This window comes from Grampus griseus (genome assembly GCF_964374135.1).
Source record: "Grampus griseus genome assembly, chromosome: 3".
NCBI lineage: Eukaryota > Metazoa > Chordata > Mammalia > Artiodactyla > Delphinidae > Grampus > Grampus griseus.
The window spans coordinates 127,170,801-127,183,180 of NC_139019.1; the positions used below are offsets into that span (position 1 = coordinate 127,170,801).

The following is a 12,380-nucleotide window of genomic DNA, read 5'->3' on the forward strand; positions in this document are numbered from 1 at the left end:
GTTGATGTTATTAGTCTAGTTTCTTAGATCCTGGTGAAACAAGTAATAAATGGTCTAGGTATTCAAGAATAATGCAGTCATGCACTAGATGAGGATAATCATCTCTATAGATTGCTTGTACCGGAATTGACCAACCAAACTCGATCCATTTTGCCCATTCTTTAGGAAAACTGAAATACAATTTCTCTCATTTTTCCTTTATACTGTAGTTAATTATACGTACCTCTGTTTGCCTTTATGTTTATAAAGTTCGGGATGATTTTATCTCCTCAAATGAAAACTTGGATTATCTCATGCCAAATATTTTTTTGAAAGGGTTTTTAAAAAAATAATAACTGACAGTAATTGAGAACTTACTGTGTGCCAGGTGCCTTTACACTCCAACATACTTTAAGTCATAATTTTGAGGTGGTAGGGATTATTTTGTTGAGTAAAAACATTATTTGTTACTTTTTGCCTATTTTTTTTCATTTTAGAATTTTTTTTCATTTTTAAAGATAGTAAAAATTTCTCTGATTTAGTTTGACTAAAAATGTGATAGTATGTGTCTATATTGTCAAATATATATTTATCACCCTTGAACCTAATATTGCCATAGTAATATGTTGTAATATTACAAGTGGAACATGCTTAATTGATTTTATTGGCTTGGGAAAGTTACGATAGGATGCATGTTGGCAATATGTACTTTTTTTTTTTTTAAATCAGGGGTGATATTATTTATTTCTTTATGGCTGTGTTGGGTCTTCGTTTCTGTGCGAGGGCTTTCTCTAGTTGTGGCAAGGGGGGGCCAGTCTTCATCGCGGTGCGCAGGCCTTTCACTATCGCGGCCTCTATTGTTGCGGAGCACAGGCTCCAGACGCGCAGGCTCAGTAATTGTGGCTCACGGGCCCAGTTGCTCTGCAGCATGTGGGATCTTCCCAGACCAGGGCGCGAACCCGCGTCCCCTGCATTGGCAGGCAGACTCCCAACCGCTGCGCCACCAGGGAAGCCCAATATGTACTTTTGAAGTTCTTATATTAAGTTTAAGGAAATTGAATATTGGGAATAATGATGAATTAATTCTTCGTAGTGATTTTTTTCCCCCATAGCATTCATCTGATTACAGTAAATTTGAATATATAAAACCTCACTGGTCTGTGTGGGTTTTGTTTCTTATAGTGTTTATTCCTTTTAAAAACCAAGAATTGCTGAAATGATCTTGTTGGTCAATGAGTCCATCTCAGCTCTTCTCCCCCGACCCTTTCTCCCCTTGTACTTGATCTTTCAGGTTGAACATATTTGACTTTTTTTTTCCAGGTTGAATTGACCAAAGCAATGGTTATGGAGAAGCCTAGTCCCCTGCTGGTCGGGCGGGAATTTGTGAGACAGTATTACACACTGTTGAACCAGGCCCCAGACATGCTACACAGGTGAGATCTTTCTTTTCCTGAGCATCACGTAATGCTGTGTTTTAGTGTGTGGGTACTTATCCTTAAGATTCTCTTATTCATCATGCACCTTCTAGGGTTACTGCATAAAAGTGCTTTGTAAGTACCAAAAAGTGATGGTTGTTCAAATTGTGTAATAGTAGAATATACAAATATTATTTAAAAATTAGTCTAAGTTACCTATACATTATCAGAAAAGTAATGCTTGATAATGTAAACGTATAATAATTGTGCTTTTGATTTTGTTTGCCGTTTTGCTGTTTTTGGTGAATCATGAATTATTTAGTAAGAATGTATTGAAGAAGATGTAAGAGTGTTTCTGTAATGACATACTTTTGTGTTGATATGCTAACGATTTTTCTATGTAGGTGCAAATTTTTTTATCAAACTGTGTTTTAGCTTTTTTACTTGATAATCTGTGATCATCTTACAAGGGTAGTACATGTATCACAGTAATTTTGTTACCCGTGAGGTTTTATTTTCCAGAGGTGTAACATATGTTTTAATCCCCTAATGATGAATATGTAAGTTGCTTCCATTATTTCCTCTTACAAATAGTGCTGCATTATACAAAGCTCTTAAGTTTGTTTATGTAGACTTATTAGAATATTTTTTAGAAATTCTAAAATGTGTATTTGTTGGACCAGAACTATTTTTTCTTCTATATCTTGCCAGTTTGCATATTGGATACCACATGATTATTAGGTGAAAGAGAATGTTTTTAAATTCATTTTGAGTCCTTGTTCTGAAAATGGAAAGAATCACTTGTGTTTTGTTTTTTTTTTAAGGCTTTATAATTTCCAAAACACTTTTACCTTTTTCTTCTTGATCTTTATAAAAACCTCTTAGTAAGGCATTGTAGGATAGTTAACTTCATTTTACAGATAAAGACACTAAGGGGTTAAAAATTTGTTGGTACTCACACACCTATTAAGTGATAGAACAAGTCCTAAACCTTTCTTTCCCCCTCTTTTGTTGTTCTTTTTGTCAATTGTATTCTGTGCCTTTAGAAGTTAGACACATTTGGAATTTAAAGTGGAGCAGGAGTTGAAACAAACTAACCAAATACATTTCTTGTCAATATTGTTATTTACTGGTTCTAACACATCTGTTTTTCACATTTCATCTCTGAGGTACATTTTAGATACAATGAAAAGTGGATTAGCCAGCAGTGAACTGATTCTGGCTGATGTGCAGCCTTTTAATAACTTTGAAAGTTGAAAGGTACTTTTGAGATCCTTAAGGCCCCAGATCTGTCCCTTTTTTGGAGGAAAAAACAGTCAGTATGTAGAATGACATGTATGGGCTTATCTGTGAAAAATTGTTAATTTGGAGTACAAGTGTCAAGAAATCCTAAAAGTGATTATCCCCAAGTTAGGGTATTTTCTCTGTGTCTGTGTGTGTGTTGGGGTGGGGTGTTGTTGGCGCTTCCCTAATTCAGTATTGTAATGAAAACAAGACAATTTTGAGGATATAGGTGAATTAAAGCTATGAAGATTTAAGTCTGAAGCTCTTAATGCATCAGCAAAAATTGTTAAAACTACTCCTAAAACCCATCTGCCTGAGTTACTGGGTTTTTAATGGGAACTCATCACATGCATTCTCAGATATAAAAGGACTCTCTCTAAGTCGGTAGAGAGTATAGATGTCCTCTTGTATATCAAGACTACCTGTGGTCTCCTTGAGTGAAAACAGGAACTTTTATTTTAAGGTGCCTTCCTGACGTGAACTACAAGATTCTTCCCAACATGATCATCCTTTCCTGAGACTTGAAACTTGTGACTCATAAAAATTCCTTGACCAGATTCATTCCCATTCAGCAAATGTTGTGACATGTAGATGATGCATATATTATGATTGCATACAAAGATGAAAAAGAAAATACATTCCTGCCTCCAAGAATGTACTAGTCAGACAGATGGGTTCATACATGAACAGTAAATACCTGGTCTTAGGATACTTGAAGATGACAAGTATCTTTCTGTTTTACAGATTTTATGGAAAGAACTCTTCTTATGTCCATGGGGGATTGGATTCGAATGGAAAGCCAGCAGATGCGGTCTATGGACAGAAAGTAAGCAAAACAAGCTTCGTGTAGGCTGTTGAGTAGCTAGAAAATAACCCATAGAATTGAGATGGATACATGCTTGATACGTTTGTTGATATTTAAAGATGAAATTTCTCAACTTCTGTTTAGAAATTTAGGTATTCAGTAACTACTTGGTTTATATGATAATCATTGAAAAGCTTATAATGTCACTTTCGTTCATTTTGTATGATATATTCTGAAGTTCTTTTATGTTAGAAGATGATAGGTTTTAGCATGGGGATCATCTATTGTAAACATTTTAGTTATGTTAATTAAGGACAATAATTTTAATAATTAAGGTTAAGGTGTCATTGGGAATATACTATATTAAGACAAATTGCAGTGGGGTCTGTGTAGTTTGTAATTTAAATGTGCACAGGTAAATGCTCTATCTTTGTTGTGTTAGAAAGTTTTTTGTTCTTGGAGATTCTGCATTCTCTTTCTTCGATTCCTTAGGAAATCCATAGGAAAGTGATGTCACAAAATTTCACCAATTGCCACACTAAGATCCGTCATGTCGATGCTCATGCCACCCTGAATGATGGTGTGGTGGTCCAGGTGATGGGCTTGCTCTCTAATAACAACCAGGCTTTGAGGAGATTCATGCAGACCTTTGTCCTTGCTCCTGAGGTATGAAAAAAAAATAACAATGAAAGGTTGTACATGTCTTTTTAAAAACTGTTCATTTTGAAGTTTTAAATATACAGAAAAGTTGAAATAATAGTGCAGAAGTACTCTTTCATATATCTTACCTAGAGCCACATTTGTCCACACATTTATAATTCTTCTTCTATTTACCTATCATTTTTAATTCTAAACTATTTTAAAAGTATATTGGAGGACTTCTCTGGTGACACAGCAGTTAAGAATCCACCTGCCAATGCAGGGGACACGGGTTCGATCCCTGGTCGGGAAGATCCCACATGCCGCGGAGCAACTAAGCCCGTGCGCCACAACTACTGAGCCTGCACTATAGAGCCCGCGAGCCACAAGTACTGAGCACATGTGCCACAGCTACTGAAGTCCGCACGCCTAGAGCCCGTGCTCCGCAACAAGAAAAGCCACCTCAGTGAGAAGCCCGCACACCACCACAAAGAGTAGTCCCCACTCACCGCAATTAGAGAAAGCCTGTGTGCAGCAACGAAGACCCAGCGCAGCCAAAATTAGATAAATAAATAAAATTAAAAAAAAAAAAGTAAATTGGAGATATTATGCCCAGTCATCCTCCAGTACTTAAGTGAGCATTTCTTTTTTTTTTTTTTTTTTTTTTTTTTTTGTGGTACGCGGGCCTCTCACTGTTGGGGCCTCTCCTGTTGCGGAGCACAGGCTCCGGACGCGCAGGCTCAGCGGCCATGGCTCACAGGCCTAGCCGCTCCGTGGCATGTGGGATCTTCCCGGACCGGGGCACGAACCCATGTCCCCTGCATCAGGCGGACTCTCAACCACTGCGCCACCAGGGAAGCCCGTGAGCACTTATTAAGAATAAGGACTTCTCTTCCATAACCATAGTACAGTTATCAAATTAGAGTATTTGTAATACAATTATCCATCTATAGTCCATATTTAAATTTTGGTTATTGTCCCAGTAATACAAAGAATAGTAATTTTTTTTTCCTTGTCCAAGATTCAGTTCAGGATTACACATTGCATATAGCTGTCATGTCTCTTTAGGCTCCTTTAATCAGCTATAATTCATTAATCTTTTGTTTTTCAAGACGCTGACATTTTTAAAGAGGACAATCAAATTACTGTGTAGAATGCATCAGTTTGAATTGTCTGATATTTCCTTATAATTAGTTTTAGGTTATACATGTCTTTCAGTGCCTCACATTAGGTAGCACTTGATGTCATTTAGGCCCATTATTAGTATTACTTAGTTAAGGTGATGGTCACCAGGTTTTGCCACTGTAAAGTTAGTGCTTTTACTTTTCTCATTAGTAAGTAAATTGTGGGTGCTTCTTTGAGACTGTGTGTATACTTTGTTCTTCATCAAAATTTAGACGCTAGTTCTAGCATTCATTGATTCTTGCCAGAATCAATTGCTACTCTGATGGCTACAAATGGTGATCATCTAATTCTTTATTTATTAGTTGGCATTCTACTGTAAAGAACTTTGCCTTTTCTTCTATCTGTCATGGGGTCTTTATTTAATGGATTTAGTTAATTTTTTATTAATTTCCGAAGTGTCCTAGGATCTGCTAAGTGTGAACCCCTTCAAGCGGGTTTCTGTTTTTTTTTTTTTGTTTGTTTTGGGTTTTTTTTTGCGGCGGGGGGGCAGTTTGTGGCACAGATGTTTCAGGTTCACCTTGCACTCTCCCTGCTCCAGACACGACCCCAGTTCTGGAGTCAGCTGTTACTTCAAGGAGCCCTGTTTTTTTTTTAGTTATCATGCTTTTCATGAAAAGACTACAGGCTTATGTTGATTAATTGCATTTGTACTGCCTTCTCGACTGGTCCAGAATGAACGGAGTAAGGAATCCTATCTGTGTGAGCGTGTGGAAGGGGTTCCAAGAGGACCTGCTGACTAAAAGTTTTCTCTAGCATTACTTGTCAGATACTTTTCTGTTGAAGGGTAGTGAATCTAAAATCCCTGTCATTTTACTGTTTGAATATAAAATAACTCAGTTGTCTATTTGAAAAATTACATGAAGTTGCTTTAGTCATGATTTTTAGAGGAAGGTTTAGATTATCTATAGTGTTAAAATTGTTGATGGACTTCTAAATATTCAAGGAATCATGGGATGATTATTAATTATTCTAAATTTAGTTCTTTTTTGCCTTTAAAGATCTTAACATTACCATAGTATAATGGATTGTTACATAAACTGTCTCATTTAATATTCAAAGCTCTAAAGTATGAGTTGGTATCGTTCATTTTGCAGATGAAGAAACAGCCTTAGAAATTGAATGACTAGTAAATGACATAGTTGGATTTCAGTGTAGTTGTGTCTTATACCTAGGGTAGGCAAACCTTTTTAGCTACACGTTTGAGTGCTTGTGTCAATATTCTTGGATAGAGATTTAGCGAATTTTAAAATATCTGTTGCAATTGGTAATATGTATTTATTGTTCAAGAAATGATTTGAAGTCTGGGCTTTGGCATCTTAAATACTTAGAGTTTGTCAGTTTTGGATATTCACCTGGTGATATTTTAAGCACACAGTATGTAATGTAAAGCAGGGATCCTTTCAGCCTTGACCTTATTGGCATTTGGGGCTGGGTGACTGCTTGCTGTGGGGCTGTCCTGTGTGGCGTAGGGTGTCTGGCAGCGTCCCTGCCATCTCCTCAGTAATTGTCAGCTCTCCTCCCTGACGGGAAACCTGAAATGTCTCCCAAAGTTGCCAAATGTCTCCTGGGGTGGGCAGTATTGCCTTTAGTTGAGAACGATGGTGTAGGGTGATGTGGAATTTTAAAAGTTTGCTGAAAAAATGAAAACTTTCTGTTGGCATTGCAGGGCTCTGTTGCAAATAAGTTCTATGTTCATAATGATATCTTCAGATACCAAGATGAGGTCTTTGGTGGCTTTGTCACTGAGCCTCAGGAAGGTAAGTTACTTGTCTAAATTTTTTTGGATGGCATCAGATTGACCTGAAGAGAGTGTAGGTTTCTTGAATGTTTTCATAATTCTCTGTATCTTTCATTAGTAACTTTTGTCAAGGCATAAGAAGGGTTGGAGATTTTAAGCTACTTGAGGCTGATAGGTTAGTCTACTTCACTGATATTGGTAGAAGACATCAAACTCCTAAATCAGAAGTAGACAGGTTATTATAGCAACAATAGTAGCATCTTAGCCATAGTTTCCGTAGGACACTGCAGAAGTTTAGATGATACCTGCAGTGCAGTGGGGTGCATTATTACTAGAGTGGAACCTAAGTTTCAGCAACCAAAACCTTATGATGGGGCAGCAAACATGCCTGCCCGTTGCTCTGGAGAGAGACGCTGTTTTCCGAGAGTGTTGCTGTATAAATATTCTTAAAAGGTAGTCTGGAACAAAGATTAGCCATTGCCTCAGTTGTAAGATATGCAGAAACACAGCTACCCGTGGAGAATTGTCTCTAAATGCTAAGAGTAATTAGTATTTTAGTGTTTTCTGTATGACTCAGAATTCTAAGTGCTTTGTATTTATTGTATAATACAACAGCCTTACAGATAAGTATTTTAGGAACTGTTGTTCCATTTTAATAAATTAGGGCACTGAAATGCACGGAGGTCATTTGCCTGATGTCATATAGCTAGTTAGGTGGTAGAACCTTTGTTGGATTACTGGCAATATGACCTCAGACTCCATGCTTGTAACCCAAACATTACGATGACCTTAATTCTGTCCTTAAAGCCTACGTCATGATTTTACCCAATTTTCTTTATCTTTTTATGTATGTGTACTGTTCTTATTTCATTGCCTTTTTTATCATGATGAACATTGTGCAAGTGAATATATTTGTGAGTTAAGTGAGCACAAATATGTTAAATTTCTTTTCTCATTTAGAATCTGAAGAAGAAGTAGAGGAACCTGAAGAAAGACAGCAGACACCTGAGGTGGTACCTGATGATTCTGGAACTTTCTATGATCAAACTGTCAGGTAAGGAAAACTTTGTTCATCTGTCCAGAGCTGCATGAGAATTTGAGTTGTTTAGTCTTTCTGTTTGTTGGAGGGCAGCCATAATGCTGAGAATTATCTCAGAAAATAGTGATAATTTCCCAGAAGAAAGGTTTTGCTTTTGGTATGTAACATAAATATATAACTTGTTTAATATAGATTGCAGTCTGAGGACTACTTAAATAGTATCCATCAGTTGCTTTTCGGTTATCAAGTATTTAATACATCAAGGCATAGCTTTAAGTGCTTTTTTTGAGATGCAAGGTGTACAAGGACTTAGACATAAATTGACAAAAATTCAGACATGAGTTAAGTAACAATAAAGAACTTCATTTATTAGCTCAGACAAATGTGTGACTGTATCTTAGGTTTTTTTTTAATCTGCAACTGGAACAGAAATATGTTGGATAGCAATATAAATTAGTATTTACTTGTTGCCCTGTGATACCCTTAATGTTAATATTCAGTGCTTAAAGGATACTCTCAAAAGTGTCTCAAGGTGTGGTGATGGGACTGACTTTACTCACCTGGGTTGCTGGTTGAAAATGAAGATTTGTTGTCCTACCACAAACTTATCAAATTAGAATTTCCGGTGGGGGGAAGCATCTGCAGTTTGTTAAAGTGACTTATGTGGAAGTTTAAGAACTATTCTGAATCACAACTGATGGTTTTTTTTTCCCTCCAAAATTCCTTGTGTGTTTTTGTGAGAAAAAATTTTGATACTAAAAACCACATAACATAAAATTTACCTTCTTAACCATTTTTAAGTGTACTTTATAGTAGTGTTAAGTATATGCACGTGATGGTGCAGCAGATCTCTAGAAATTTTTATCTTGAAAAAACTGAAACTGTACCTTTCCACTTCCCCATAGCCTATTAGACTTTTGTGATATGTGATAGGTAAATTGTAATAATTTTGGGATTCTGAGAAACACTGCTCTGGTTCATTTTGATCTGTTTGATGCATTTGCTTAATCAGAATTTAGCAAATCTGACTGCAGTTAAGATTTGCTCACTGAGGGCTTTTCTAAAAAGTTGTCTTGTTTTAATACGCAAATACATAATTCTTAGATCTTTTTGGGGAGGAGAGAGCTATGTTTTTTAGGTTCAGGTCTCTAGGAATTTCTTGCTAAATCAACGGAAGCAGAATGATATTTCTCAAATTTTACCATGAAAGCAATGACTTAGAAGAACATTTAGAAGAACCTGTTGGTGAACCAGAGCCTGATCCTGAACCAGAGCCAGAGCAAGAACCTGTGTCTGAAGTCCAAGAGGAAAAGTCTGAGCCAGTATTGGAAGAAACTGCTCCTGAGGATGCTCAGAAGAGTTCTTCTCCAGCGCCTGCAGACATAGCCCAGACAGTGCAGGAGGACTTGAGAGTATGCAATGCGTCTTCATTTTTATTCCACTTCTATTTTTAAAAATCTCTCTTCTTCTTTATTGTTGCTTGGTTGCCTTTTGTAGGTACATTTTCATATTGGTTGTTTAGGGAAGTTTCTTCCATATTGAGCCATACCTCAGATAAGAAGTAAGATGCATATTGCTTTCTAAAATCAAAAGTAGTTTTTCCCCTCCTCTAAGGAAACTTGAATACTTTTTAGACCAGAAATTTCAGGTGCTATTTTATCACTGCATCAACAAACCTTTTTAATATTACATCTTTCAAATTGCAGATTATTGTGTGCTTGTTAAATAAGTGATAGTCTATCTTTGAAAAATAACATGGCACAACAGACTTTTCCTGCCCTTTTCTATGAAATCTAATTGAGGACAACTTTATAGTACAAGTAGAAACAAATTGCTCAAGTATAACTACTTTTCTAATCAGAATACCTGATTTGAAAAGTTTGAAGATTTTCAGTTACTGTCCCTGAGTCACATCAAGATGATAACTGAACTAACAGAACCTTTACAGTTGATGCTCCTTGAAGGAATATGTTTTAGTGCTGTATTTATGGGGCCAGGGTTCTTGTAATGCCGTTTCTCTAACAGTTATTTCAAGTGTCTTTGCGTTAGGCATTGTTCTAGGTATGGGAACTGTCAGTAAAGTAGATAGAGTTCTTGGTCTCTGGAAGCTTCTGGGTGAGTAGGAAAGAGAAATGGTGAAATCACTTTAGCTTGCAGGTGGAAAAGTAGGTTGGCTGGATTGAGAATGGATGACAACTTAGGTGGCTTAATTATAGTAGTTCTGGAGAGAGGTAATGACATCTTGGATTAGGGTCATGGCAGTGGAGCTGGAGAAGAGATTTAAGATGTAAATAATAGGATTTGGTGATTTTGGTATTGATTGATATAACTCAAGAAGATTCTAAAGTTGGTGTAATTGGGTTATAGATTGAGAGAATCATAGGAGGAAGAGCTGGTTTTGGAAGGAGAATTTTCTTTGATTCACAAACTTGAAATTATGTGAAAGTAGCCTCTCATACTTTGCTGATACTTGATTAGTCCTAAGAATTTTAGTACTAAATTTTAAGTAGAGGGGAAAAGGAATCTCAAGTTACTTATAAATTCCATCTTGCCTCAGCAAATGAGATGCGCATGTAATAATACAAGAATTCAAAAGTTAATACCTTTTTTTAAAATAAATTTTATTTATTTATTGCTGTGTTGAGTCTTTGTTGTGTGTGGTCTTTCTCTAGTTGCGGCAAGCGGGAGCTACTCTTGGTTGTGGTGCGTGGACTTCTCATTGCGGTGGCTTCTCTAATTGCGGAGCACGGGCTCTGCGTGCCCAGGCTTCAGTAGGTGTGGCTCGCAGGCTCTAGAGCGCAGGCTCAGTAGTTGTGGCACATGGGCTTAGTTGCTCCGTGGCATGTGGGATCTTCCCGGCCTAGGGCTTGAACCCGTGTACCCTGCATTGGTAGGCGGATTCTTAACCACTGCACCACCAGGGAAGCCCAAAAGCTAATACCTTTTATATTGTTGTGATAAGTAGTGTAATCAACTGACGTTGGTGTGTTCCCTTAGACATTTTCTTGGGCATCTGTGACCAGTAAGAACCTTCCACCCAGTGGAGCTGTTCCAGTTACTGGGATACCACCTCATGTTGTTAAAGTACCAGCTTCACAGGTGAGTTTCTAATTAAGCTTGCATATTAGGCAAATTTACTTGTATTTTTGTGTAATGTGATTTCACAGAGGTTTAATGAATAAGGCAGAGGAGAAGGGTACAAGGTGATTTTTTTTTTATTTTTTAATTTAATTTTTTTATACAGCAGGTTCTTATTAGGCATCAGTTTTATACACATCAATGTATACATGTCAATCCCAATCACCCAATTCATCACACCACCAGCCCCCGCCCCTGCCACTTTTTCCCCTTGGTGTCCATACGTTTGTTCTCTACATCTGTGTTACCAGGTGATTTTTAATGTGTTTTTTTGTGTGTGTGTGTGAGAGAATGAGGGAGTTGTCATTTTCTAGTTTAAACCTTATTGTGAGCTAGGATACTTCACAAGAATAAAAGGTAAGCTTGCTTTGTTCTTACACAAAAGTTAACGTTACACATTTTTTAGCCTCGTCCGGAGTCTAAGCCTGAATCTCAGATTCCACCGCAGAGGCCTCAGAGGGATCAAAGGGTGCGAGAACAGCGAATAAATGTTCCTCCCCAGAGGGGACCTAGACCAGGTGAGAGCTCAGAAGGGTGGCTTCTTTAGTCTGAGCCTGTTGAGGGTGAGAGCTTGTTTTGGGAGGGTAGTTGATGTTTGCGTGTACTTAGATTTTAAAAAATATGTTGTGGAGTTAATGGAATTGCCTGTATTTAGGGGTAGAGAGAACTGTTGAATGGAACAGTCATGTAAAGGTGTCCTCTTTCTCATTCCTTCCTGCTTTTGTTTCCTCTTCAGTCCGTGAGGCTGGTGAGCAAGGTGACGTTGAACCCCGAAGAATCGTGAGACACCCTGACAGTCACCAACTCTTTATCGGCAACCTGCCTCATGAGGTGGACAAATCAGAGCTTAAAGATTTTTTTCAAAGTAGGTTATTGAGTTTTAAATACTAGATTCATTTAATACAGTGCTGTCCAATAGAAACAGATGAGCCACATTTATAATTTTAAGTTTTGTAGTAACATTTTAAAAGGCAAAAAGAACCTGGATAATTTAATTTTAATATTTAACCCAGTGTATCTAAGACATCATCTTAATATGTACAAACATGAGATGCTTTCCATCAGCCTATCCTAAGTCTTTGAAATCCAGTGTGTATGTTGCACGTAGGGCACATCTTATTTTGGAGTAGCCACAATTCACATGCTTTGTAACCATGT

General features: G+C 37.3%; 1 protein-coding gene across 6 annotated transcripts in view; it reads left to right on the forward strand.

Annotated features, from left to right (window-relative positions):
• Positions 1 to 12,380, forward strand: part of G3BP1 (G3BP stress granule assembly factor 1) — a 31,541-nt gene that overhangs the window by 13,771 nt on the left and 5,390 nt on the right. For all 6 annotated transcript variants that reach the window (XM_082650651.1, XM_082650652.1, XM_082650656.1 and 3 more), the window contains 9 exons: positions 1,300 to 1,412; positions 3,423 to 3,504; positions 3,976 to 4,149; positions 6,974 to 7,064; positions 8,006 to 8,099; positions 9,295 to 9,496; positions 11,082 to 11,183; positions 11,629 to 11,740; positions 11,959 to 12,087. In XM_082650651.1, the coding sequence (XP_082506777.1) occupies positions 1,318 to 1,412; positions 3,423 to 3,504; positions 3,976 to 4,149; positions 6,974 to 7,064; positions 8,006 to 8,099; positions 9,295 to 9,496; positions 11,082 to 11,183; positions 11,629 to 11,740; positions 11,959 to 12,087 (1,081 nt within the window). In that variant the 5' untranslated portion in view covers positions 1,300 to 1,317. The remainder of the gene's footprint in view (positions 1 to 1,299; positions 1,413 to 3,422; positions 3,505 to 3,975; positions 4,150 to 6,973; positions 7,065 to 8,005; positions 8,100 to 9,294; positions 9,497 to 11,081; positions 11,184 to 11,628; positions 11,741 to 11,958; positions 12,088 to 12,380) is intronic.